Source organism: Heptranchias perlo, chromosome 4, assembly GCF_035084215.1.
Source record: "Heptranchias perlo isolate sHepPer1 chromosome 4, sHepPer1.hap1, whole genome shotgun sequence".
NCBI lineage: Eukaryota > Metazoa > Chordata > Chondrichthyes > Hexanchiformes > Hexanchidae > Heptranchias > Heptranchias perlo.
In genome coordinates, this window is record NC_090328.1 from 69,629,432 (window position 1) to 69,656,321 (window position 26,890).

Here is a 26,890-nt window from a genome sequence, read left to right on the forward strand (position 1 = left end):
GGCCTGTCGTTTCTATGCTGACTCTTTGCTAGAGCCATCCAAAACTAAACCCACTGGCCTACTGTCTCCATTGTGGCAAAGCACTCTCTGCTCTAACAACCCTCTGCATAAAGAAATTTCTCCTACCCTCTCCCCACTCTTAGTGACTATTACAAATTGATGACTCCTTGTCATTGACTCCCCAACAAAAGAAATCATCTTTCCCTATTCACATTATCAAAACTCTTCGTAATTTTAGAGAAGCTTTATTCCATCTTCTCTTGCCTTTGCTCCTGTGAAAATGAAGAATTTGAATTTGTATAATGCTTTTAAGCCCTCGATGTCCAAAAGTACTTCACAATTCACTCAATTCTTATTGAAGTGTGGTCACTACTATTTGCGGGACCATGTTGTGCAGAATTATCTGCCTAGAGATTTTATTTAAATTAGGATTTGTTAGAGATTCAAAAAAAGCCTTCTATTTGGTGATTATCTTGCATGAGAAGAAAATGAACTTGAAATAACCAAACTCCTAATATATCCATAATTCAGTTGTTGCCAAGAAGTGGAAACTATTCCCTTTTTTGGTGTAGGTGAAATAATTAAAATGAATTTAGGTCTAAACTAGATACTGAAGAGAATCTGTGTATTGAAGAGATACATCTGAATCTAGAGACTTTTACTGTGGTGGAATCAATTAGGGGTAGTTCAGTGGTTTTGACAAAGGGCATTGCAACTGATTTGAATGTAAAATCTAGTAGGACAGTTAATAGAAAATCAGCAAATTTTTCCAAATCTCAAACTTTATTGCACAAATGTTTCATTTGCTATTTTTAGAAATAAAATGGGAAAACCTGTGAGCATTCTCTTCAGGGAATATCCACTTATTGCGTTATCAGTATAGCCTGTAATCAAATGCATGCATGAACAGGCTATAGTCAGAGACTCTTGCTACCACTTTCCCTCAAATAATTCTGAGACTATGTCATGATAGTCGAACAGTTTGAAACTGGTGTCGTATCTGAAAGGCTGTCGGCCCATGCGGAAGCATTCAACTTGTGCAATGATATCTCTCTCTCTAATTTTATTCTTTCTTGCTGCAGAACAATTCGCCCTGAGCATGTTGTGAGAGCAGTTTACAAAGCCACTGGCTGTTCAGACAATGCAAACCACCATGTAATTTATCTGGAGCATATTATTGTCCGAGTTACCATTGCCCACCCTCGCCGAGGTGACCTGGCAATATGTCTGACCTCTCCATCTGGAACAAAGTCCCAGCTCCTGTCTAACAGGTAATTGTGCTTACTGTATCAGCCAGGTTTAATTCCTTTACTCTTAGCCAATGTAATGTTCTGATGAGGAAAAGCTATTAACAAAACAGAAATGACTTCACTGACTCGTGTTAACCCTTTGCAATGCTGCATTCACCAAGAAACAAGGCAATGCTTTCAAAAAATGTAACAGGATTTTTCTTCTTTAAAAATGGTTGACACTTTTATCTTTTTTTAATATTGGCTTCTGGTGAGACCCCTGATTCTACCCCTGAATATACAAAAGGCACTACACATGCTGTCGTCATGGAAAAAGGGTGCTGCGCACATGCGGTGGCATCATCCTGTTGCATTTGATGACATAATTGGGTTAGAATTTTTTTTTAAATGAAAGAAAGAAGCTGCATTTATATAGCACCTTTCATGACCTCAGAACATCCCAAAGCGCTTCACTGCCAGTGAAGTACTTAAAAATTGTAGTCACTTCAAATAGTGCTATGGGATCTTTTATGCCCATCTGAGAGGGCAGGCAAGGCCTTGGTTTAACATCTGAAAGACTGCACCTCCTACACTGTAGCCCTCCCTCAGCTGCTCTGGAGTATCAACCGAGATTATGTGCTGAAGTCTCAAGGTGGTTATAAATTATGAAGTGCAGAAGTTGGATGAGAAGTAAGCTAGTGGATGTACTTAAGTTTGTTTTTAGGTCATCTGGGCAAAAATTAGTCAAGAATGCAAGTTTGCTGATGCTTTACAAAGTTTACTGAATGCTGGAATGTAGATTTTGGAATCAAGCTAATTTCTAATTAACAATATAACCAGGGTATAAGGCAAATTATATTTGTATTGTTTTTAATTTATTTAAAATTTGTATCTAAAACAGATTGAAAGATCAGACATGTCGAGACAAAATTAAAAATGAGCATTTTTCTGAATTTGAATTAGTTTTAAAACTTTTTTCAAATTTGAGATACGAGGATGGTTCTTGACTTCTGTGAAGCAGGAAGATATGGACAAATGATTCACATGAAAATGGATGTCTGCTAATGAGGTTTTAATACAGATGGTAGTTTTATGTATGTAAATGAGCATTTGCTGGTCAGTGGTGCTTTAGTGAGGGCAGGGAGTGGATGGGGGGAAAACAGCAGTGATGCTTGGGGTGGGGGCAGGAGGAGAATGCCAGCACAGGTGGATGCCATATGGAGGAGGCTGTTTTGGATTTTCTGACTGCAGCTTGCAAGAACTTTGCCTACAGTTTTTTTGGATGATTCCTGCTCTGGAACTTCTTTGAAGACTTCTGTTGACACATCTTGCGAAAGTAAATTTGAGTATTGGTGAAATGGGTTTCTAAATGGGAATCGTTAATGTCCCAAGGTGTTTCACAGGAGTGTAATCAGACAAAAATTGACAGAGCCAAGGGGGGAGATACTAGGAGGGGTGACTAGAAGCTTGGTCAAAAAATTAGATTTTAAAGATGGCCTTCAAGGAGGAATTGTAAACAATTTTACAACACTAAGTTATAGTCCAACAATTTTATTTTAAAATCCACAAGCTTTCGGAGGCTTCCTCCTTCCTCAGGTGAATTTTAAAATAAAATCGTTGGACTATAACTTGGTGTTGTAAAATTGTTTACAATTTTCAACCCCAGTCCATCACCGGCATCTCCACTTCAAGGAGGAAAGCAGTGGAGAAGTTTGAGGAGAGAATTCGAGTTTTGAGCCTAGAAGGCTGAAGACATGGCCGCCAAAAGTGGGGTGAAGGGAGTGGATAATGAGCAAGAGGCCAGAATTGGAGGAACACCGAGATCTGAGTGTTGTAGTTCTGTAGGAGGTTAGAGATGGGGAGGGGCAAGGCCATAAAGGATTTTGAACACAAGGATGAGAATTTTAAATTGGTGGTGTTGGGGAATCGGAAGCTATTTTAGGTCAGCGAGCACGGGGATGACTGGTGATTGGAACTTGGTGCAAGATAGGATACGGGCAGCAGGCTTTTGGATGAGCTGATGTTTATGGAGGGTGGACGACGGGAGGGCGGTCAGGAGAGCATAGGAATAGACGAATCTAGAGGTAACAAAGCATGGATGAGGGTTTCAGCAGCAGACGGGCGATGTTACGGAGGTGGAAGAAGGTGGTCTTTGTGATATTGAGGATATGAGGTTTGAAGCTCAGCTGGGGATCAAATAGGTTGCGAACTGTTGGCTTCAACATGACAGTGGCTGGGAAGGTGGATAGAATTGGTGGCAAGGGTACAGAGTTTGTGACGGGGCGGAAGACAATGGCTTTGGTTTTCCCAATGTTTAACTGGAGGACATTACGCCTTATCCAGGATTGGATGTCGAACAAGCAGTCTGACGACGCTGAGGCAGTGGAGGGGTCGAGAGATGGAGTTGGATGTGGTCGGTGGTACATTGGAACCTGATTCCATGCTCCCAATATTGGGGGAGCATGACAGCGGGGAAAACCTGGCAAGGCCGGGGACGTGGAGATTCTGCCAAATTTAACAGCAGGACCTTGTCTCTTTTTCTTCCGTTTCCTGCCTGGCAATTGGGAGGGAGCAAGATATCGGGGCTTGTGAACAGGAGGGAGCAAGAGATCGGGGCTTGTGGGGGGCATGTCACCGAACATGGCGGGGGAGAAGGTAGGCCGTGATCGGCAGACAGGAGGGCGAAGGCTTCTTTGAGGGGCCAGGGGGAGAACTGCTGCTCCTCCTGGCCCACAAGGAGTGCTGTAAAAGGTACTTAGCTTCTTGAGCCCGCAGCTCCTGCCTCCCAATTGCACTGTGGGAGCCTGATTTAAATATGTTAATGAAGTATCTGCAGTATACTCGCACAGCATGCCACCCATCACCTTAAAAACGGCAATGGGCGTATACGTGGCAGGTTAGGGACACGTTCCCCATTTAAACATTTTTAACACCCTGACCCCCCCCCCCTCCTGCCCGTCCTTGGGGGGTCCTAATATCGATGCCCATGTCTTTGAATGATGTCGCTTAGAGGCTGCATTTAGATTTGGAACAGGAGGGGGCGAAGGGATAGATTGTTGGGTCACACCTGAGGTCACACTGCAGGGGTGGGAAGAGAAGCCATTGCTGGAGAAGCTCTGGCAATGATTGGATAGTTAAGGGTTGATCAAGCAAGGGTAGTTCTGGACGATGGAGGAGATGCATTGGAGGAGGATGGTGTGGTCAACCATATCAATTATACAGACCAACAGGATTCCCATAAGCGCAGGCACCAATGGATTGGAACCCTTGTAGCATTGAAAGCTCTGTACAACAGTACTTTGTTTCATAAATAGGAAAGGCTTTCATTTAATGTACAGCAAGTGTATGACGCCAATAACATTATCTCCCCATTCACATCTGCGATCCAGGAAGTTGTCCTGACACTTATACGACAATCTATCATACCAGCCTTGATGACTCTGAGCTATGTATCAAGATGGTTGCTTGATGATCAGGGATATCCCCTGCACTCATGGCTTTTGACACTAATAAGGCTTCTGCAGACGGAGGAGTGGAACAAATATAAGGTCTATGGGATTGCAAGAATTTCAATAGAGCAGACCATTTATATTTTGAAGTCTGTTTTCGGTACCTGGATAAATCTGTTGAACCACCATAATACACTCCAGCAAAAGTCTCGAATCAATGTTGCTTGCTTTATTCTGCACAATATCACCATGCAGAAAGGATTAGTACTTTCTGAGCTGAAAGGGATGTTGATAACGAAGAGGAAGGTGGCCCTCCGTCCTCACATGAGCAGGGTGCACAGGAAAGAGGAGGAGCCTGACAGCCATCAGCCTGCTGCCAGAGAAAGGAGGCAGCTGCTTAAAGTTTAGTGCTTTCAGTGAATGAAAGTTGTGAAGCTTAATAAAAATCCCATGCCACCCCAACTGTCAAAGGCCAGCATTCCCAAAGAAAACAACAGTTTTTATTTACATAGCACCTATAAATGTAGAAAAATGTCCCAAGGCACTTCACAGCAGTAATCGGGGGGAAAAAATGGATGCGGAGCCAAAAAGAGGAGGGCTTACCAAAAAGCTTAGTCAAAGGTGGGTTTTTTTTGAGGGAGGTGGACTCATTTAGAAAGGGAATTTAAAAAAAATTATTCGTTCCTGGGATGTGGGCGTCGCTGACGAGGCCGGCATTTATTGCCCATCCCTGATTGCCCTTGAGAAGGTGGTAGTGAGCCGCCTTCTTGAACCGCTGCAGTCCGTGTGGTGACGGTTCTCCCACAGTGCTGTTAGGAAGGGAGTTCCAGGATTTTGACCCAGCAACGATGAAGGAACGGTGATATATTTCCAAGTCGGGATGGTATGTGACTTGGAGGGGAACGTGCAGGTGGTGTTGTTCCCATGTGTCTGCTGCTCTTGTCCTTCTAGGTGGTAGAGGTCGCGGGTTTGGGAGGTGCTGTCGAAGAAGCCTTGGCGAGTTGCTGCAGTGCATCCTGTGGATGGTACACACTGCAGCCACGGTGCGCCGGTGGTGAAGGGAGTGAATGTTTAGGGTGGTGGATGGGGTGCCAATCAAGCGGGCTGCTTTATCTTGGATGGTGTCGAGCTTCTTGAGTGTTGTTGGAGCAGCACTCATCCAGGCAAGTGGAGAGTATTGCATCACACTCCTGACTTGTGCCTTGTAGATGGTGGAAAGGCTTTGGGGAGTCAGGAGGTGAGTCACTCACCGCAGAATACCCAGCCTCTGACCTGCTCTCGTAGCCACAGTATTTATGTGGCTGGTCCAGTTAAGTTTCTGGTCAATGGTGACCCCCAGGATGTTGATGGTGGGGGATTCGGCGATGGTAATGCCGTTGAATGTCAAGGGGAGGTGGTTAGACTCTCTTGTTGGAGATGGTCATGCCAGGCACTTATCTGGCGCGAATGTTACTTGCCACTTCCAAAGCATGGGACCTGGGCACTAAAGGCAATGACCACCTGTCGTGGGAGGGGGGGGATCCAGATCTGGAAAAATGGAGTGTTTGGGGTTGTAAAGTTGGAGGAGGTTAGAGATGGGGAGGGACAATACCATGAAGCGGTTTAAATACGAGGCATTTTAAATAGGAGGCATTGCACTGGGAGCCAATGTAGGACAGGAGTAATGGTTGAGTGGGACTTGGTGTGGGATAGGAAAAGGTCAGCAGAGTCTTGGGTGAAGTTTACAGAGAGTGGAGGATGGGAAACCAGGAGAGAATCGGAATAGTTGAGTCTGGAGGTGAGAAATGGTGTCTTCCCTCTTTTCCACTCCAGGTCCTAGTGGTCACTAGTGCTTCACCCAATGAAAACCCTTCTGACTCACTATATCCTTCCAAGTGAATGTATCTGAGCTGATGCTGGGGCAAATAAGATGCCATGATGGAATTGGTGAAGATGGGGCCAAAGTTGGGGATCTTGATGAGCCCAGCTGTTCCACTGAGTGGCTGGCCTCTTCCTCCAAGACATTCCTAGTATTTCAAAAACACAAAAGCTGGTTTAACTGTATAAACACTAATATAACTCCTTGAGGAAATAGAGGATGAGAGCATAGTCATTGCTGTACTTTGAAAGTTCATATGAAGCTAAAATGACATGCTCTCCTGGCCCAGCCTTTTGCTTTGTACGTTGCTTCCTACTTCCCCATCTCCTATTGCCTCTCCTGTTTGTATGCCTATGAGATGCAAAGTGTCCTTACACCAAGTTTTCAACATTGGTGTTCCTCCTCTAGTTACAGTTCTTTTGCACTGGTTATGCACTATCTTTTTTTCCTTTGCAGAGCGAACACAGTGTTAGAGGAATTTGACAGCCACTCGCGTGCGTGTGTGTACGTGTACGCACGTGCAGAGGGCATGGCTGAGGCACTAAATGAATACTTCGCATCTGCCTTCACTAGAGAAGAGGATGCTGCTATTGTAGCAGTAAAGGAGGTGATAGTAACAATATTGGATAGGTTAAAAAATAGATAGGAGGTACCTAAAAGATTGGCAGTACTCAGAGTAGAAAAATCACCCGTCCAGATGGGATGCATCCTAGGTTGCTGAGGGAAGGAAGGGTGGAAATTGCAGAGGCTCTGGCCACAGTCTTCCAATCCTCCTTAGATATGGGGACGATGCCAGAGGATTGCAAATGTTACACCCTGTTCAAAAATGAGGAGAGGGATAAACCTGGCAATTACAGGCCAGTCAGCCTAACATCGGTGGTGGGACGAAATAAATTGGCACTTAGAAAAGTATAGACTAACAAATGAAGGTCAGCACGGATATGTTAAAGGAAAATTGCTTTTGACTAACTTGATTGAGTTCTTTGTTGAAGTAACAGAGAGGGTTGATGGAGGTAGTGTGGTCGATGTTGTGTACATGGACAAAGGCATTTGATGATGTATCACATAATAGATTTGTTAGCAAAATTAAAGCCCATGGGATTAAAGGGACAGTGGCAGCGTGGATACAAAATTGGCTAGGGGACAGAAAGCAGAGAGTAGTGGTGAAAGGTTGTTTTTCAGACTGGAGGGAAGTATACAGTGGTGTTCCCCAGGGGTCAGTTTTGGGGCTACTGCTCTTTTTGATATATATTAATGACCTGGACTTGGGTATAGAGGGTATAGTTTCAAAGTTTGCAGATGACATGAAACTCCAATGTAGTCAACAATGCGGAGCATAGTAACAGATTTCAGGAGGACATAGACTGGTAAAATGGGCAGACACGTGGCAGATGAAATTTAACGCGGAGAAGTATGAAGTGATGCGTTTTCATAGGAAGAATGAGGAGAGGCAATATTAACTAAATGGTACAATTTTAAAGGGGGTGTAGGAACAGAGACCTGGGGGTGTATGTAAACAAATCTTTGAAGATGGCAGGACAAGTTGAGGAGGCAGTTTTTTTTTTAAAAAAAGCTCATAGGATCCTGGGCTTTATTAATAGAGGCATAGAGTACAAAAGCAAGGAAGTTATGCTAAACCTTTTATAAAACACTGGTGAGCCCTCTGCTGGAATATTGTGTTCAATTCTGGGCACCACACTTTAGGAAAGATGTCAAGGCCTTCGAGAGGGTGCAGAAGTCAATTACGAGAATGGTACCAGAGATGTGGGACTTCAATTATTTGGAGAGATTGGAGAAGCTGGGGTTGTTCTTAGAACAGAGAAGGTTAAGGGGAGATTTGATAGAGGTGCTCAAAATCATGAAGGGTTTTGACAGACTAAATAAGGAGAATCTGTTTCCTGTGGCAGAAGGGTTGGTAACCAGAGGACACAGATTTAAGGTGATCGGCAAAAGAGCCAGAGGCGACATGAGGAAATATTTTTTTACGCAGTGAGTTGTAATGTTCTGGAATGTACTGCCCGAAAGGATGGTGGAAGCAGATTCAATAGTAACTTTCGAAAGGGAATTGGATAAATACTTGAAGGTAAAAAATTCACAGGGCTATGGGGAAAGAGCAGGGGAATGGGACTAAGTTGATAGTTCTGTCAGAGCTGGCACAGGCACGATAGGCCGAATGGCCGCCTCCTGTGCTGAATGATGTGTGTGTATGCATGCATGTACATGTGTGTGTACACAAATTAATAATGGGGAGCTGCTTTTGACACTGCTCTAGAGAATCTCCATAATATCTTGTAAAAGAAATGTGAACACATGTTTTTTATTGTCCACATATGACTAGAATAAAGAAAATCACATCTTTAGTGGGCAAAAAATTCTTTGCAGCTTGGCACATGTTTAGAATAGAGTGTTCTGAAGTGTCTGTTCCAGACTCGTTCAAAAGGAAAAATTTTCCATGGTAACCGGTCTCTAGGAACTGGACAGAGAGTTTTGATTAGCCTGTTTAGTATGTCTGGATTTCCTCTCGAGTTCCTTTTGCCAGCTGATGAGTGGCTGGAGCTATTCCTGAGGGAAAACAGCTGTTCAAAGGATAGTTTATCTAACATCTGCAGGTGCAGAGCAGTCAAAGGCCCACTACTGTGTTGAAACTGGTCTTGTTAAAGTATTCCACTCCATTAGCACACCCATACGCAGATTGCTTGCGTGTCAAGTACTAATTCACTGGATCGGAAGCTCTTAATAAACTGAGCACTGCTGGGTGTGTTGGGCAACCATCAGCTTGCTGTGCGGCAGAGTCTATTGTGCAATCAGAGTGACCCCTGCAAATGGCCTTAAGTTGATTCTAAAGTATTAAGAGTGTACCAGTTTAGGTTTTCTTCAACTAAAAGCTAGTATGGCTGCTGAAAACAGCTGCCGGGGGAATTGTTCCCAGGCCTATCAACTCCTCCCTTTGGAGAATCACCAGCTTCTGCATGTGTACAGTGTGTTGGTACTTCCCAGTATTTCTTGTCTATCTTTCATGGTACAGCATGTGCATAATGCCTGGCATGAGTTTTAAATTAACCCAAGTGACTAAATAAAATTACTTTTTTAGTTTTTATTATCTGGTTTTAATTTCTATTTTCCACTCACTGCCATTTATTTTGCCCATTTCTTCCAATTCTCTTGGTTTTTGTCAATTTATTCAATGTTTCCCAAATCTACACAGCCTTTTTTTAATAATGTCTGTCTGCCAGCTGTACCAGCTTTTAGTTGAAGAAAACCTAAACTGGTTCCACCAGGAATGCCCAGAATTCACTTCTTGTTTGTTACTAGAGCAATTTTTTTTTTTAAAGACACCATTTAATTCAAATAATAGAAAACATTAGTTTACATATTTTTAAAAGCTTCCAATCTGCAGGTGCCTCCATACTAGCACGTATACTTCGGAGACTTGAGACACACTGGAGAAAATATGTTAATCTGAAAGGCATGTTATTTAGATTATATGGTTCACAGTTTTAAAAAAAAACTTTTTGGTTCAATATTAAAATTAAAGGCTTTTCCATACTGAAGTTTGAGCGTTTGTATGCAGCAGTCTTGGTAGCGCTGGTTTTAAACTTGAAATGGGGATAAAAGTATTAGAAATGAGAGACACAAATACATTATTACCACCAGGCCATCACCTACAGCCAAGTTTTGGATTTGGCAGGACTCAACCTTTGAGAGGTAGAGAGGAAGCTGGTGAGGGAAGAGATTTTAAAAGATTTTTTTGATGTACAGGGATCTATGTTGTACCAAACATTGCATAAATTGGAATTTGTGTATGTGACTGAGCCTGATAGCAGGAGTCGTGCAGTGTACCACCTCAATGTACTAGTCAGCAGAATTCTTCCTTCGTGTGGTACTTTTCATAGTATTAATAATATTGTGCAGTGGTTATGTTATTGAACTAGTAATCCAGAGGCCACCATGGCAGTTTGAGAATTTTTCAGTTTTGTCTTTAAAAATGGAAGTATAAAGCTGGTGTCAGTAAAAGTAACGTTGAAGCTATCAGATTGTCCTAAAAACCCAACTGGCTCACTGATGTCTTTTAGGGAAGGAAAACTCCTGTCCTTACCTGGTCTCGCCTACAAGTGACTCCAGTCCCCACACATACTTGATGCGTAACTGCCTTCTGAAGTAGCCTAGGAAGCCAGTCAGTTGCATCAAACCACCGCAGTTCATGAAGGCCCACCACCACCTTTACAGGATAACTAGGAACGAGCAATAAATGCCAGCCTTGTCAGCGACGCCCACCCTCCGAGAATTAATCTTAAAAAAAAATCCTACAATCACAAAAAAGGAAAGATACAGAATCTGCAGGCTCTTATTTCCATATGCAAAAGAAGATCCCTATTGTGTGCTGATTTAATAAAAGCCCCAAACATCCAGGCATGTTCATTGTATTATAGTCCAAAGGCTGGTATGTCTGGGATCCCCTGTATAAACTCTATGGCTTATTCAAACGGATTCCATTCTTTTCTTGTGTGGGCTGTCCCTTTGCTGTGCTGCTTGGCAACCTGCCTGCAGCACTTACCAACAGGTTAATTGCCCCCTATGCATCGATCTCCTGATGGTGCCTAAAGTTGCCAAAACTGGGGGGGGGGGGGGGGGGGGAGGGAAAGAGGAAAGAGAGGAAGGCAGTTTGATATCCTATCTAAATGTTTTCCTTGACCAATTCGGAAGTGCTGTAAAGCTGTACGATATATTTTCTCTTCCTCCAAGTCAAATTAAATCCATAAGTGTATTCGACCTATGCAAATGTTTGCAATTTATTTTGATTCCAATCTTTTTCTAAAATGTCATTGTAATAGCCCAATTTGTTGATTTGTTTTTTAATTTGCAAAATTGATGTAGAATATTAAAGTATTTTGCAGCTAAAAACCCCAATTGGCAAACTTTTTTATTTTAATAATTATAGGGAAAGATCCCAACCAAATATTTCAGTCCATGTTTATATATTGCTATCCCTTTCATTAGTTGTAATTTTCATTGTGAGAAAGGCCCTGGAGCATAAACTTGTACCTCTGTTAAATTTAAACTAAATATTTTTGTTTAGAAAAAACTGATGTTGAGTGATTAATTTGTGCTTTACTGTGAAACCACCTCCACTGAAAGCAGTTCTGCAGTGTGTTATGGCTGCTTGTGTTCTGCAGTGTGTTATGGCTGCTTGTGTTAAAGGGGGCGTATGACAGATGTCAGGTTGATAATACAAGTGAGAACCTGGCTGGATATAGAAAATACAGAGAAATGAAGAAGGAAATAAGGGCGAAGAGAATATGAGAATAGACTGACGGCTAACATAAAAGGAATCCAAAAGTTTTCTATAGGCATATAAATTGTAAATTGGATGTATGAGGAGGGGTGGGGCCGATTTGGGACCAAAAAGGAGATCCACGCATGGAGGCAGAGGGCATGGCTGAGGTACTAAATAAGTACTTTGGCAGCATTTTCTTCCTTGGTAAAGACAGCTGCAAAGTCACAATAAAAAAAAAAGGAGGTAGTTGAGATACTGGATGGGCTAAAAACTGACAGAGGAGCTGCTAGAAAGGCTATCTGTACGTAAAGTAGACAAGTCACCCAGTCTGGATGGGATACATCCTAGGTTGCTGAGGGAAGTAAGGGTAGAAATTGTGGAGTTGCTGGCCATAATCTTCCAATCCTCCTTAGATATGGGGGTGGTGTCAGAGGACTGGAGAATTGCGAATGTTACATCCTTGATCAAGAAGGGGAGAGGGATAAATCCAGTAATTATAGGCCGGTCAGTTTAATGTCGTGGTGGGGAAGCTTTTGGAAACAATAATCCGGGACAAAATTAATAGACATTTGGACAAGTATGGATTAATAAAGGAAAGTCAGCATGGATTTGTTAAAGGCGAATTGTGTTTAACTAACTTGATTGAGTTTTTTGATGAGGTAACTGAGAGGATTGATATTGTGTAGATGAACTTTCAAAAGGTGTTTGATAAAGTGCCACATAATAGGCTTGTCAGCAAAATTGAAGCCCATGGAATAAAAGGGGCCATGGCAGCATGGATATGAAAGTGGCTAAGTAACATCATTTCACATCGTTCACCTGACGAAGGAGGAAGCCTCCGAAAGCTTGTGAATTTAAAATAAAATTGCTGGACTATAACTTGGTGTTGTAAAATTGTTTACAATTGTCAACCCCAGTCCATCACCGGCATCTCCACATCATAAGTAACAGGAAACAGAGTAGTGGTGAACAGTTGTTTTTCGGACTGGAGGAAGATATACACTGCTGTTCCTGGGCTTGGTACTAGGAATGCTTTTTTATATACATATTAATGACTTGGACTTGGGTGTACAGGGCACAATTTTAAAATTTGCAGATGACACAAAACTTGGAAGTGTAGTAAACAGTGAAGAGGATAGTAATAGACTTCATGAGGACATAGGCTGGTGGAATTGGCAGACTCATGGCAGATGAAATTTAATGCAGAGAAGTGCGAAGTTATACATTTTGGCATGAAGAATGAGGAGAGGCAGTATAAACTAAATGATACAATTCTAAAGGGGTGCAAGAACAGAGACCTGGGGGTTTTTGTGCACAAATCTTTGAAGGTGGCAGGACAGGTTGAGAAAGCTGTTTAAAAAAGCATACAGGATCCTGGGCTTTATAAATAGACGCATAGAGTACAAAAACAAGGAAGTTATGTTGAACCTTTATAAAACACTGGTTCAGCCACAGCTGGAGTACTGTGTTCAATTCTGAGCACTGCACTTTAGGAAGGATGTGAATGCCTACAAGAGGCGCAGAAAAGATTTACTAGAATGGTTCCAGGGATGAGGGACTTCAGTTATGTGGATAGACTGGAGAAGCTGGGGTTTTCCTTAGAGCAGCGAAGGCCAAGAGGAGATTTGATAGAATTGTTCAAAATCATGAAGGGTTTAGATAAAGTAAAGAAAGAGAAACTGTTCCCATTAGTGGAAAGGTTGAGAACCAGAGGATGCAGATTTAAGGTGATTGGCAAAAGAACCAAAGGCGCCATGAGGAAAAACGTTTTTACACTGCTTGAAAGGGTGGTGGAAGCAGATTCAATCATGGCTTTCAAAAAGGAATTGGACAAATAATTGAAAGGAATAAAATTGCAGGGCTATGGAGAAAGAGCAGGGGAATTGGAGTAACTGGATTACTCTTACAAAGAGCTGGCATGGACTCAACGGGCCAAATGGCTGCCTTCTGTGCTGTAACCAACCATTCTATGATTCTATGCTCTGCAGTATGTTACGGCTGCAATGTGTTATCTATGGGCCTTATTGACATGGCAGGGTGCATTTCATGGCAACATTGAATCAACTGGACTTCATAAAATTGTGATTGATTTTGTTGCCAGTAGTGCTTTAACACTAGCGGTGTAGATAGAAACCATGCTTGAAGGTGAACCTTTGTGCTTCTGTGGACATAAGCAATGCCTCGCCTATTGTAGTGCTGATGCCTCCAGTGGTAATGCTATAATATCAATGCCATTCATTATCAATTTTTATCGGTAATTTTTTTCCCCTCCTGAAGATGTGGATCTAGTTGCTAGTACTCTTGGCTTTGAGTTGAAGGTTGTAGGTTCATGCCCCATTCCAGGACTTGAACATATAATTCAGAATGACATTCCAGTGCAATACTGAAGGCATGATGAATTTTGAGAAGTGCTGTTCTTCCGAGACATTGAACCAAGACCCTCTGTCTGTTCTAGTGCTAAATATCTTGTGGTTCTATTCAAAGAAGAGCAGGCAGCTAACCCTGTCCAGTATTGCTTCCTCAGCAACCAACACACCTTGCTGTGTACAAAATTGTTGCTCCATTTGCCTACATAAAAGTTAACTGCACCTCCAAATAATTCAGTGTACTTGAGATGTTTTCCTACTTTGGGAATGTATCCATTTGATCATGGATTCACCACAGCTGATTCTGACCTCACCTGCCATTCACACATGATTGTTGAAGAGTGTTTGGGAGCAGAAACCTTAGGTGATTTTTTTTTTCTCTTGCTTCAACCCCAGCCAAGAGATACTGAGACTAATTGTAACACCTCTGCTACCACCTTAGAACTTTCCCTATGACCCAACAGGTCACTGAATAAATTTCCTGAACTATTTGTGGAGCCTGTGTATATCGTGTCTTAAATTAGTTTGAAAATTACTACTTTGAAAATTGATGATTGCAAGACTTTTTGGGTTCCAATAGCATCTTTGAGAGGGGTGTGAAAACAAAAAAATCTAATTGATCAATGGAAAATTAGAATTCCATATCAGTTTACTGTTTAATAAAATACTCCAGATTTAAATCACATTACAATAAAAGTATTGAGGTTGAGTTTTATGGGGCAATTGAGTACGTTTTGATAAACTGCACAAAAAGTTGGAAAGTTACCGTCCTCAAATATGAAGGACGTTGACATGAAAAGCTGTGCACTGATCGGTGCCTAGTATATCCATATTAACGATGATGGCTGGCTCAATGCTGCAAAGCCATTGTATTTCAAAACCTTTTGAAGTCAGTCATTAAGAATGGCAGTTAGAAGGCATTTCATAGTTATGCTTAGACTTGATAGTTTATCAAAGGTCAAAATCCCTGTTCGTTCATCGCTATACTAAATCTGCTCCATTAACTCGTGCGTCACTTCAATTTTTTTAAAAAGCTCTCTCGACTTGGGCTATGTTATTTTTATTGAATTTGAACCGACAAGTACTCAAAACAGGTACAAAGTGCACCTTTTGAAGAAATGGCTGCCTTTTGAAATTTCAGTTTATGCCATTGTTTCCCCCTCCCCCAAGTCTCCTAAAGTCTGTCACTCTGGCTGGTGTACAATTGTTATTGGTGATAGCTAACCCTTTGATACCTTATTCAAGTGGATTATTCTTCATTTGAGTTTAGAAAGTGAGAGCGGGCTATTTAACTTTGGCGCATATCACAGCCAAGGCCAATCATGCACTCATCTGATGTCCACGTGCACTTTCCAGCAGGGATCACTGGATGACAATCAGATCAGGAATCCTCTTTTTATTTTCCCTCCATGAGTGCTGAGGCAAATTGTAGCTAATATCAGCTGACTTAGCACAAACCAGGATTTGAAGCTGGCACCTTCTGGTCTGTATGGCTCAATGTTACAGCAGTTGATGCCTTTAATCACTAGACCATCAAGAGAGGCACTGATAGTTTCACAAAGGCTGTTTTGTTTTTACATAAGTTTTGTATTGAAATCCTGTAAAGATTATCTTCTTGCTTCTGAATTTATTTATTCATTCCACTTGGTTTTTGCTTTTGATCTCAAGGTCATTATGACTTTTGTTAAGAAAATTGACTTATTAATTTACACACGTTAATGGTTTTTTTTTAAATGAATTTTTAAAAAAGAATGCTTCTGAATGGCCGAGAAAGCTGGCTCTCTCCTTTCATTCCTATGTTGGATTCATATAAGTAATTCATATCCAGTATTAAATAGAGCATTATTAGGATTGTATCCCCATTCTCTGTTCCAGCCAATACTACTTAATGCTGAAATGAAGACTCTTCTCCTATGCAAGTTGCCCAGTAACTTGTATTTGTACTTTGTGTTTTCAGTTATCTCCAGTGACTTCGAGGTGGATCATCTCACAGTAGTTAATTGCAGTGCAGGGTGTTGGTTGGGGGTGGGGTGGGGGTGTGTGCAAGAGAAGAGGCGAGAAAAGAGAGAGATGGAGACCTATTCTGAAGTACAAAATGTGCCCTGTCGGCCAATGTAGAAACCTTGATGGCTGCGATGGTGATCTAAGAGTATCTGCTCTCCTGAGTTGTGAATTGAGCTCAGTATGACAAAAAAATTTCTTAGCCCCCTTCCCCAGATTGCTTAACTTGCTATCAGAGCCAATAGTACAAGGAAAAACTTGATTTGAATACCATTGTTTTGTTTTCGATCTAATTTATTGAAAAGCTGAGACTTTCGCTACTACGCCAGAGATCCAACCACTAACAGACAAATTCATCAAAATTAGATTGCATGCTATTTGTTCTTTATCTTTAAATCTTGTATCCTTTACAAATTAAGGCAGCCCTGAAACCAATTGTAGCGCCTCTGACTAGATTTGAGCTCCAGTCCTTAAATATGAAGGGAAGTGTTTAAAGCCACTTTGAATCCTGTTCTAGCATCCAGTCCTCACAGAAGGGATTCATTTTTGCAGCACTATTGTCTACAGAATAAAATACTGCAACTGTTGGCCCATATGTTCGTATGTGGGAAATGAGAGTACTCTGTGTGTCATTCCTGATTTTCTTATCCATGTTTCCATACTAGGTTGTTTGATCATTCCATGGAAGGTTTTAAAAGTTGGGAATTCATGACTACTCATTGCTGGGGTGAAAAGGCAGCAGGTGATTGGGTCCTTGAAATCCACGACAGTCCTTCCCAGCTCCGAAACTTCAAAGCACCAGGTACTTGCAACAATGACTGAAAAGGGCTAAAATTGTTCAAACTCCGAATTTCTTCCAATGCACAATAGTTTACTGTTGCAACATGGATCCCTAAAATATTCCAGTGTTGAATGAATTATATTTTAAACATTTGCAAAGATTTTTGTTAAAATTCTATCTTGTACTGAAGAACTAATTCTGTTTACAAGTGGGACAGATTTCAAAGCACTGGCAGCAGCACGGAAACAAAGTCACAACTTTAAAGCAGTTGCCCATGAGCAAGGTTGTGTAATTGTTCAAAACTCATAACTTGTGTTTCTGGCCATTGACCTTCCGTGCAATGCAAAAGTGGGCTAAGAGCTCACTGTTTACGGCAGGATAGAAAGATAGCATAGCATCCAGTAGCAGTACCTGCCTCCTTTTTTCTGCATCGGTGCCAGGGGTGTGACCATGTTTATACTACAGCACTGGCAAGGCAGCTTCCAGCATTATCTCAGCGATATAAATGCAGCAATAGTTCTTCCATAAAATACACCTCAAGTTAGAGGTGAAGCTCTCGGCAAGTATGCCTTTCCATTACTTAGCCTGAACATTACAAATGGGGGGAGGCAAACCAGATTCCCATTTATTTCTAGAATGTAACAATAGCACTGCTAAGAAACCAAGGGAGGGTGAAATGCGTTCTTGCTGGCAATAATACCACTTACCAGCGGTATCAGTAGGAAAGTTTTCCATTGATCAAAGGAGTGTAGGGAGTACCAGGCTGCGTCTAAGCTTCACTATGCTTGACCAGAGGGTGAAAAATTGGTAGCCCCATCATCCTTTGCAGCATAAAACTTTGCCCACAAAAGTGCTTGAGCAATAGAGTAGATCTGTTAGTACAAACCACTCAGTAGGAATATGTGCGTCAAGGAGAATTGGGAAACAAATAAGGTCATTTCCCCTGGTGAATGGGTTAAGTCTCGAGGGTTTCATTAGTTCTGGGCACACCTGCTCATGAACTGTGCCATTATATCAAGTGTATGGGCAGGACTAATTTCATTCCCTCAGGCAGAGTTTCCTAATTTCTTCCAGAATGTTTCAGAATGTGTTATTAATCACTTCAGATCTGTTTATTTTCAGCCAATACATTGAGCAATGGCCTTTGATAAAATAATTTAATTTGCAAGTGGTTATGTGTTGAGTCAAGTTTTGATTTTTTTTTCTCTGCCTCGTATTCCCAACTGGGTGCCATATGCTAAATGTTTCTGATGCCATTAAAGGGTCTTTCAGTTGGAGTTTAAAAACAGTTGTGAAAAAATACAATTTTTTGTTTTTCTGTAGAGGCCAAAGGGGAAATGATGTACCAAAGGCACATAAGCCATCTTAACCAGAGATGGTTATAATTAACATGATGGAAAAACTCTTCTTAATTTGTGATTGTTAGTATGTCAAACTATTTTTTGCATCCAGTTTAAAAAAAAAATCTTGTGGTATTGCACAGCTGCTTTATATGACAATTCTATGCTCAGCGGAGAGGTGCAAATTTGAACCTACTAGTAGCCATTTTGAGTTTCTGATGTTGACATTGCCATTGGAGGGAATACTCCCGCCAGCCAGAGAGAGGAGACTTGCATTGCTAACACAAGCCTGAGATTGTGTTGCATGCCAATCCTTAAAGCTTGGGTATGATGCAGGAATACTTGTTTTTCTTCCAGAGGCTAGAGGGTAAGATTAGGGACACAGCAGGGAAGAAAGGGCTACAACAAACTACAAGAACTCGAGCTGAGTTTTACATGAAAAGCACAATATTTCCAGTAATTGGTCGCTGGAAGCTAATGCAATCTCTTCCAGAAATATGACCATCTAAGTATAGTCCCGCTAGCGACATCTAGCATGAGGCAATTCCAACCATGCTGTTCGAGGAATCTGGACCCACAAGACACGCGACACTTGACAGCCTTTGAGTGCTAAGGAAGTGGTAGAATCTTCTCCCTTTCAGGGATCTTGCAGAGATTGGATGAAGCTAGCGATTTTTGATCACTGACCAAACTTCAATTCTCAGACCTCCTGAGATCCTTCCAGGGTTAGTGGTTGATCAACACCTGATTGGGAAAGGGGGTCCTCCCATGCAGTAAAACACCTAGCCTCAACTTAACATACCAATCAGGTATTTCATTTATGCGTAATAGTTTCTCACAATTCCCAACATGACACGAACGCCACCTACAAACAAATGGGAGATTTGCACTCTGGTGTTGAGAAGCTTATTAACAAGTTTTTAAAAATTTGTTCTTGGTATATTGGTGACACTGATGAGGCAGTATTTATTGCCCATCCCTATGTTTCTCTGAGGGCTTCAAGTGTCAGCCATGCAACATAGGACTGGAGTCGCATGTAGGCCAGACTGAGTAGGGTGGCAGGTGAAGTAACCATATTTCAAAAGGGATGATTGTGCTTGACAAACCTCATAGAATTCTTTGAGGAGGTAGATGGGGAAAATGTAGTGGATGTAGTGTACATGGACTTTAGGAAAGCCTTTGACAAAGCACCACGTGAGATTACTGGAGAAGATTAAGGGGTATGGAATTAGGGGAGGATAGCAAACTGGAATAAAAATTGGTCAGAAACAGGCCATTTGGTTAAGGGCAGTTTTTCAGAGTAGCTGCAAGTGGGTAGTGGTGTCCCTCAGGGATCAGTTCTCGAGCCACTTCTGTTCCCCGTATATTAATGATTTGGATACATGGCTAGAGGGAGTGGTGTCGAAATGTGTAGATGATACCAAAATAGGAGGTAATTGTTAATTACTTAGAAGTCCATAGGAAGCTGCAAAGGGATATTGATGAGATGGAGGAATGGGCTAAAAAGTGGCAGAGGGCATTCAGTGTCAACAATTGTGAAGTGATGCATTTTGGTAAAAGAAATAACAGCAATAATTCTACTCAATGGAAGTAGGCTCGGTGCTGTGGAAGAGCAGAGGGATTTGGGGGAACAGATTCACAAAACAATAAAAGCAGCACTTCAGGTTGATGTGCTTTTTTTTATAAACTTAAGTGGAATTCTAGGTTTTATCACTAGGTATGGAATATAAAAGACAAGATATAATGATGAACCTATATAAAATTGTAAGATCTGTTAGAGTACTGTGTGCAATATTGGTTCCATACTATAGGAAGGATATTAAGGCTTTAGAGAGAGTACAATACTAGAATGCTGCCTGGTAAGAGGAAATAGAAATATGAAGAAAAACTTGAAAAATTGGGTCTGTTTTCCATTAGAACAACACAGATAATGGGGTGATATGTGTTTAAAATTACAAAAAGATGTTGACAGTGGGAGCAGACTGTTCCCAGAAGTTGAAGGGTCAGATGAGGGGCCATAGAAAGAAGGTTAAATATGAATTTTAGAACAGAGGGTAAGGAAAGCTTCTATAGGCAGTGTTTGAGGCTTTGGCTTTCATTCCAAGGTTTGTGGTTGAGGCAGAAGCTATGTCAGCATTCAAGATTAGAGTGGATAAGTGGATGAAGAAAAAGGATTGAAGGGTATATGGGAATAGGGCAGGTAAATATGATTAGAACTATTTGCTCGTATGGAGGGCATGCGCTGACATGGACTAGAGATTGAGTAGAATAGGCTTACACTCTCTGGAGTTTAGAAGAATGAAAGGTGTACTTGAAAAGAAAAAATATGCAGGGCTACAGGGAAAGGGCGGCGGAGTGGGACTGGATGGATAGCTCTTGCATAGAGCCAGCGTGGCCTCGATGGGCCAAATGGCCTCCTTCCTTGCTATAACCTTTTATGATTTTATGATCTCATTGAAACATATAAGATTCTGAGGGGGCTTGAAAGGGTGGATACTGTAAGGCTGTTTCCCCTGGCTGGAGAATCTAGAACAAGGGTGCATAGTCTCAGGATAAGGGGTCAGTCATTTAAGACTTAGATGAGGACTTTCTTCACCCAGAGGGTTGTGAATCTTTGGAATTTTCTACCCCAGAGGGCTGTGAATGCCGAGTCGTTGAGTATATTCAAGGCTGAGATAGATAGATTTTTGGACTCTAGGGGAATCAAGGGATATTGGGAATCGAACAGGAAAGTGGAGTTGAGGTCGAAGATCAGCCATGATCTTACTGAATGGCTGAACAGCCTCGAGGGGCCATATGGCCTACTCCTGGTCCTATTTCTTATGTTCTAAGTTGGGTCAAATGGCCTGTTTGTGTAACTTCTCTGTATTTCTATGATCCCTTCCCTGAAGGACATTAATGAACCAATTGGATTTTTATGACCACCTGGCAGCCAACAAATTCAGATTATTCATTTCAATTTCATAATTCACCATGGTGGGATTTAAACTAACTGCCTCAGAGTTGGTGGTCCAGTACTATAATCACTTAGGCTACGGCACACTTCTTTATATTTTGTGTACGTCACATCATGTAGTAGATGCAGTATCTCTTTCTATAAAGTTAAACATAGTTATATACAATTATATTGAACAATGTGCTGTACCTCCCTTCGGGATGGCCCTAACCTGTACTCACTTTACAGGTTTTTTTTTAACATTTCTGCAACATGAAGTTTCTCAACTGGAAAATGGTATTGTTTGTAGCTCTAGTTGTCAGAGAAACTGAACAAGCTGCAACTTCTCTTGTAGATCTTTCCTCCCGGTCTCCCCATTACTTTGCAAGCCTGACTGATCATTTGATCAAATTCTTCACAAATTTCAGAATTTCTTTTTTTTCACTCCCATTACATCTATACCCTCCTTTTGCCCTCAGTTTTCTTGGGAGATGGAGCATAGATTCTATTGCATTGATATGAGAAGATATGTGGAGTGTATTAGAGAACTTTGAATTAAGATAATTGTTTATTCCATGTGGCAGAACTCATTATTAAACAGTTTTATTGGCTACATGATTAGCATAAGAATGCAGCTTTTAGTTACAAAAGTCTTTGTGTACCCATAGCCAAGCTGGCTTCAAGAAAGTGCTCCTCAATGTCATAGGCTGCCCCCTGGAGTAATCTTACTTTCATTTACCATTACTTATCCAGCTTAACATCCTCAGTAAATGGATAAATTTCAACTTCAGCAGGCCTGAGATGTATCTACAAGAGACCAGCCACCACCAGTAAAGCTACTGTCTATTAGGAATATTAATGTATGTACTGCAGAGGATACAGAATGAAGATTGGTTATGACCAGCCTTTCCTCATTCTTTTTACTGATATTCTTCACGTACAAACTCCTACCTCATATCTCAAGAAGAGGTAGTTGAGATACTGGATGGGCTAAAAATTGATAGAGGAGCTATTGGAAAGGCTAGCTGTACTTAAAGTAGATAAGTCACCTGGTCCGGAGTTGGGATGCATCCTAGGTTGCTGAGGGAAGAAAGGTTGGAAATTGCGGAGGTACTGGCCATAATCTTCCAATCATCCTTAGATACAGGGGTGGTGCCAGAGGACTGGAGAATTGCAAATGTTACACCCTTGTTCAAAAAATGGTGTAAGGATAAACCCAGCAACTACAGGCCAGTCAGTTTAACCTCGGTGGTGGGGAAACTTTTAGAAACGATGATCTGGGACAAAGTTAACAGTCACTTGGACAAGTGTAGATTAATTAAGGAAAGCCAGCACAGATTTGTTAAAGGCAAATCATGTTTAACTAACTTGATTGAGTTCTTTGAGGTAATAGAGAGGGTTGATGAGGGCAATGCGATTGGTGTGGTGTCTATGGCCTTCCAGTAGGCATTTGATAAAGTGCTGCATTATAGGCTTGTCATCAAATGTTGAAGTTCATGGAATAAAAGATAGTGGCAGCATGGTTACAAAATTGGCTAAGTGACAGGAAATAGAGAGTAGTGGTGAACGGTTGTTTTTCGGACTGAAGGGAGGTATACAGTGGTGTTCCCCAGGGGATGGTACTAGGGCCACTGCTTTTCTTGATTATATATTAATGACATGGGTGTACAGGGCACAATTTTAAAATTTACAGATGACACAAAACTTGGAAGTGTAATGAACAGTGAGGAGGATAGTGATAGACTTCAAGGGGATTAAGCCAAGCTGGTGGAATGGGTGCGCACGTGGCAGATGAAATTTAACGCAGAGAAGCACTAAGTGACACATTTTGGTAGGAAGAATGAGGAGAGGCAATATAAACTAGAGGGCACAACTCTAAAAGGTGTACAGGAACAGAGATCTGGGGGTATATGTGCACAAATCGTTGAAGAGAGCAGGTTGGAAAGTGATTAAAAAAGCATACAGGATCCTGGGCTTTATAAATAGAGGCAGAGAGTACAAAAGTATGGAAGTCATGATGAACCTTTATAAAACACTGGTTCAGCCACAGCTGGAGTACTGTGTCCCGTTCTGGGCACTGCACTTTAGGAAGGATGTGAGGGCCTTAGAGAAGGTGCAGAGAAGATTTACTAGAATGCTTTCAGGGATGAGGGGCTTTAGTTTCGTGGATAGAGTAGAGAAGCTGGGGTTGTTCTCCTTGTAACAGATATGGTTGGGAGGAGATTTGATAAGAGGTATTCAAAATCATAAAGGGTGGAGAGAAAATGTTCCCATTGGCGGAAGGGTCAAGAACCAGAGGGTATAGATTTAAGGTGATTGGCAAAAGAACCAAAAGTGACATGAGGAAAAACGTTTTTACACAGCGAGTGATTGGGATCTGGAATGCACTGCCCGAGGGAGTGGTGGAGGCAGATTCAATCGTGGCCTTCAAAAGGGAACTGGATAAGTACTTGAAAGGAAAAAATGTGCAGGGCTACGGGGAAAGGGCGGGAGAGTGGGACTAACTGGATTGCTCTTGCATAGAGCCGGTGTGGACTCGATGGGCTGAATGACCTTCCATGCTGTAACCTTTCTATGATTCTATTAACAATTTTCATTTATATAGTACTATTGTTCTAAGATACTTTACAGAGGAACAGCCACTAAGGGAGATTAGGAGAGGTGACTAAAAACTAGTTTGAGAAGATGGGTTTTGAGAAGGTTTTTAAAAGGGTATAGAGAAGTAGAGATCTGGGAGGGTACAGGAAGGGAATTTGAGAGTAGGGCTGAGGTGACTGAAAACTCTGCTCCCAATGGTAGGTCTAAGGGTGGGGGTTGGGAATACACAGCAGGCTGAAATCAGAGGACCGAAGGGTGCAAAAGTGGATATATGGCTGGAGGAGGTTGCAGAAGTAGGAAGGTGCAAAGCCATGAAGAGATTTGAAGATAATGACCGATTTTAAATTAAAGGGCTGGGGGTGGGGAGCTCAGCGGGAAGGGGGTGGATGGGTGAGTGGGACAGAAAATAGGCAGCTGCATTTTAGACAAATTGGAATTCATGGAAGTGGATGATGGAAAGACAGCAAGGAGAGCATTGCAGTAATCAAGTCTGGAGGTATTAAAAGGATTTCAGTTGCGGTGGGGGGGGCTCTCTTTGGGCAGTGATGGATGCATCAGATGTTTCAGAGAAGGAGGCAAGTGGACGGTGATGCAGAGGATGTGGGATATGAAGCTCTGCTCAGGGTCAAACATGCAGTTTTCTTTTCAGCCAAAGTGAGTGGATGGGGAGGGGGATGGCATCAGTACCAGAGGAGAGGAATTAATGGCAAGTGCCAAAAATGATAGCATCAGTCTTCCTGATGTTCAATTGAAGGAAGTTGCAATTCATCTAAGTTGCAACTGTTTTGGTTATCCTCTACATCCTCTAGAATTGACACTTTTACAGATGAAGACCATAGGCACCTAATCTGTTTCTAAAAATTTGGCGGTCCAGTTCCAAGATTTTGTGGGGTTTTTTTGCTTTGGATTCAGATGCTCTTGAATATGCCACAGGTTTAACGGATGGTTATTTTCTACAGTTCTATTGAATAAGTCCCACTGTATTTGTTATAGCTTGTTACAACTCCTTGTGATCATGTTTTATTTTTTAGGAAAGCTGAAGGAATGGTCTCTCGTACTTCATGGTTCATCTGTCCAACCATACTCTTCATATACAAGGTCTGATCAGCCAAAAGTACGATCCAGCCCAGGAGTGGTCCCCTCTGATTATCCAGATGAGTATCCTGGTAAGTTGAAATGTACTGTAGGGGACATACGTTGGTCACTTTTTATTAGTAGCCAGTGATAGGACTATACATCAATCTGCAGCTGCTTTCCTTTCTCTCTGCTCCCCCCCCCCCCCCCCCCCTCAACCAAAGGGATAAGCATGATAGCGTGGAATGGCATTCTCCTAAACTTACTAGTCTATAATATAGATTGTCCTGTGCAATGTTTTTGTTATAGCTTTCCTGCACTGTTGACAAAAGGATGACCTATAGACATCCCAAGATCTCATAATTGAGAGGGTATAGTTGTCTCATCCTGTGCAATATGTAGCTCAAAATCTTAATGAAGGCTCCCTGTAATTATGAAGTCTTTGATTCCTCACAGCAAATGGAGGTCCCTGGACTGTAAGGGGTCACAATGGGATCCCAGGGAATCCCTACGGTCATCAGATTTGTTTTTTTTAAAAACGTATTAGCATGTGATGTCTGTTGCTGTATTTTCTACAATGATAATTTTGTTTTGTGTAGTTGACTGTCTTTTCAAAGTTCAGACAAGCCTCATGGACTGTGTTGATATTTTCAAGGGGCCCTCAAATTAAAAAAAAAGCTTGACAGCCATTGTCATAGAGGGTTAGTGATTAGATGTATTGTTTGGCAGGATAAGGGTTAAAATAATTTTTCAGAGTTATCAGTTGGGATTTCCATTCCTTAAAGATACCTTTGTTTGCTATGATTAAGATGGTCAGACTGCTATTTGCTTACATTTATTATCTGTACTCTGAATTTAATCAGAGAATACCAAATACCAGGCTTTACTTTGGCTAATTTTCAATCCCAGTTCTCTTGGGTTGATAAAGTGAATACTATTTTTTTTCTCATATTAAGACACTAAAGAGACTCACCATCCAGTAAAAGCAACTTAAACTTCATTTTAGCTATCAGCATTTTCCATTCATTTCATTTAAGAGACTAAGGAAAGCATCTTTTCTGCTAGCATTCATTCACAGCTTCTGTATTTAAAGTTTCTAAACAAAACATTGCTTTTCTAGATAAATGAGATCAATTAATCAAAAACATCAAACTCTTCATTGTTAGGATCCTGTGACATTGAATGTCATAATGGCTGTGATGGACCTGGGCCTCAACAATGCAGTGATTGTTTGCATTACTTCCTCAAGTTTAAAAACAATACCAGGTAGGTCAATTTGCTGGAAACCATGTCAATAAACGATTAAACTCTCTGAAAATTAAAGAGATTAAAGATAATCTAGACTAATCTGTAATTAGATTATGATGCAACTCTGAAATGCCAAAGCCTTTAAAATCAGTCTGCTATTACAGGATGATGTACAGAAGATATTTGGCAGGGGTTTGAGAACATTGTGTATGGTTTTCCAGATTTTGTTCTGCCAAGCCAGTGTGGTATGTTTCTGACCTTGATTCCATCTCATAGCAGATTAGTTCTTTGCAAGTTGACACTCTAGTACTGCAATCGACTGAAGTTTCTGTGTCAAAGGAAAATTGTATACCAAAAAACTCACGCTAACTTGTAGCTTTTTTAAGTCACTTCTGTACTCAAATATGCATTTGATGTAATTTATCTTGAGCACTTTTTTAAAGAAATTCTTTTCAAATTAACCATTTTAAAGTCAAACACTTCCAATAAAGCTAAGAAACAGATTTTAGCCTCTAGATTTACAACATCATTTATTGAAGTGGTTTGAATTAGGACCATTTTGTGCATTCTCACCAAAATTAACTTTTGGAACTAGCAATGCAAAGCAAAATTGCATTAATCCAATCTGCAGTACCCATTTGGTTTGACCAGCCTCGCCATACATACAGGTATGTATTTCCTATGAATACAGCAGCATCATAAAGTAGATAGAGTTGCAGTAATGACTTTGTTCAAA

General features: G+C 41.3%; 1 protein-coding gene across 2 annotated transcripts in view; it reads left to right on the forward strand.

Annotated features, from left to right (window-relative positions):
- The window catches only part of pcsk5b (proprotein convertase subtilisin/kexin type 5b), a 348,074-nt gene that overhangs the window by 150,302 nt on the left and 170,882 nt on the right, over positions 1-26,890 (forward strand). For both annotated transcript variants that reach the window (XM_067983096.1, XM_067983097.1), the window contains exons 12-15: positions 1,083-1,271; positions 16,844-16,980; positions 24,864-24,998; positions 26,073-26,172. In XM_067983096.1, the coding sequence (XP_067839197.1) occupies positions 1,083-1,271; positions 16,844-16,980; positions 24,864-24,998; positions 26,073-26,172 (561 nt within the window). The remainder of the gene's footprint in view (positions 1-1,082; positions 1,272-16,843; positions 16,981-24,863; positions 24,999-26,072; positions 26,173-26,890) is intronic.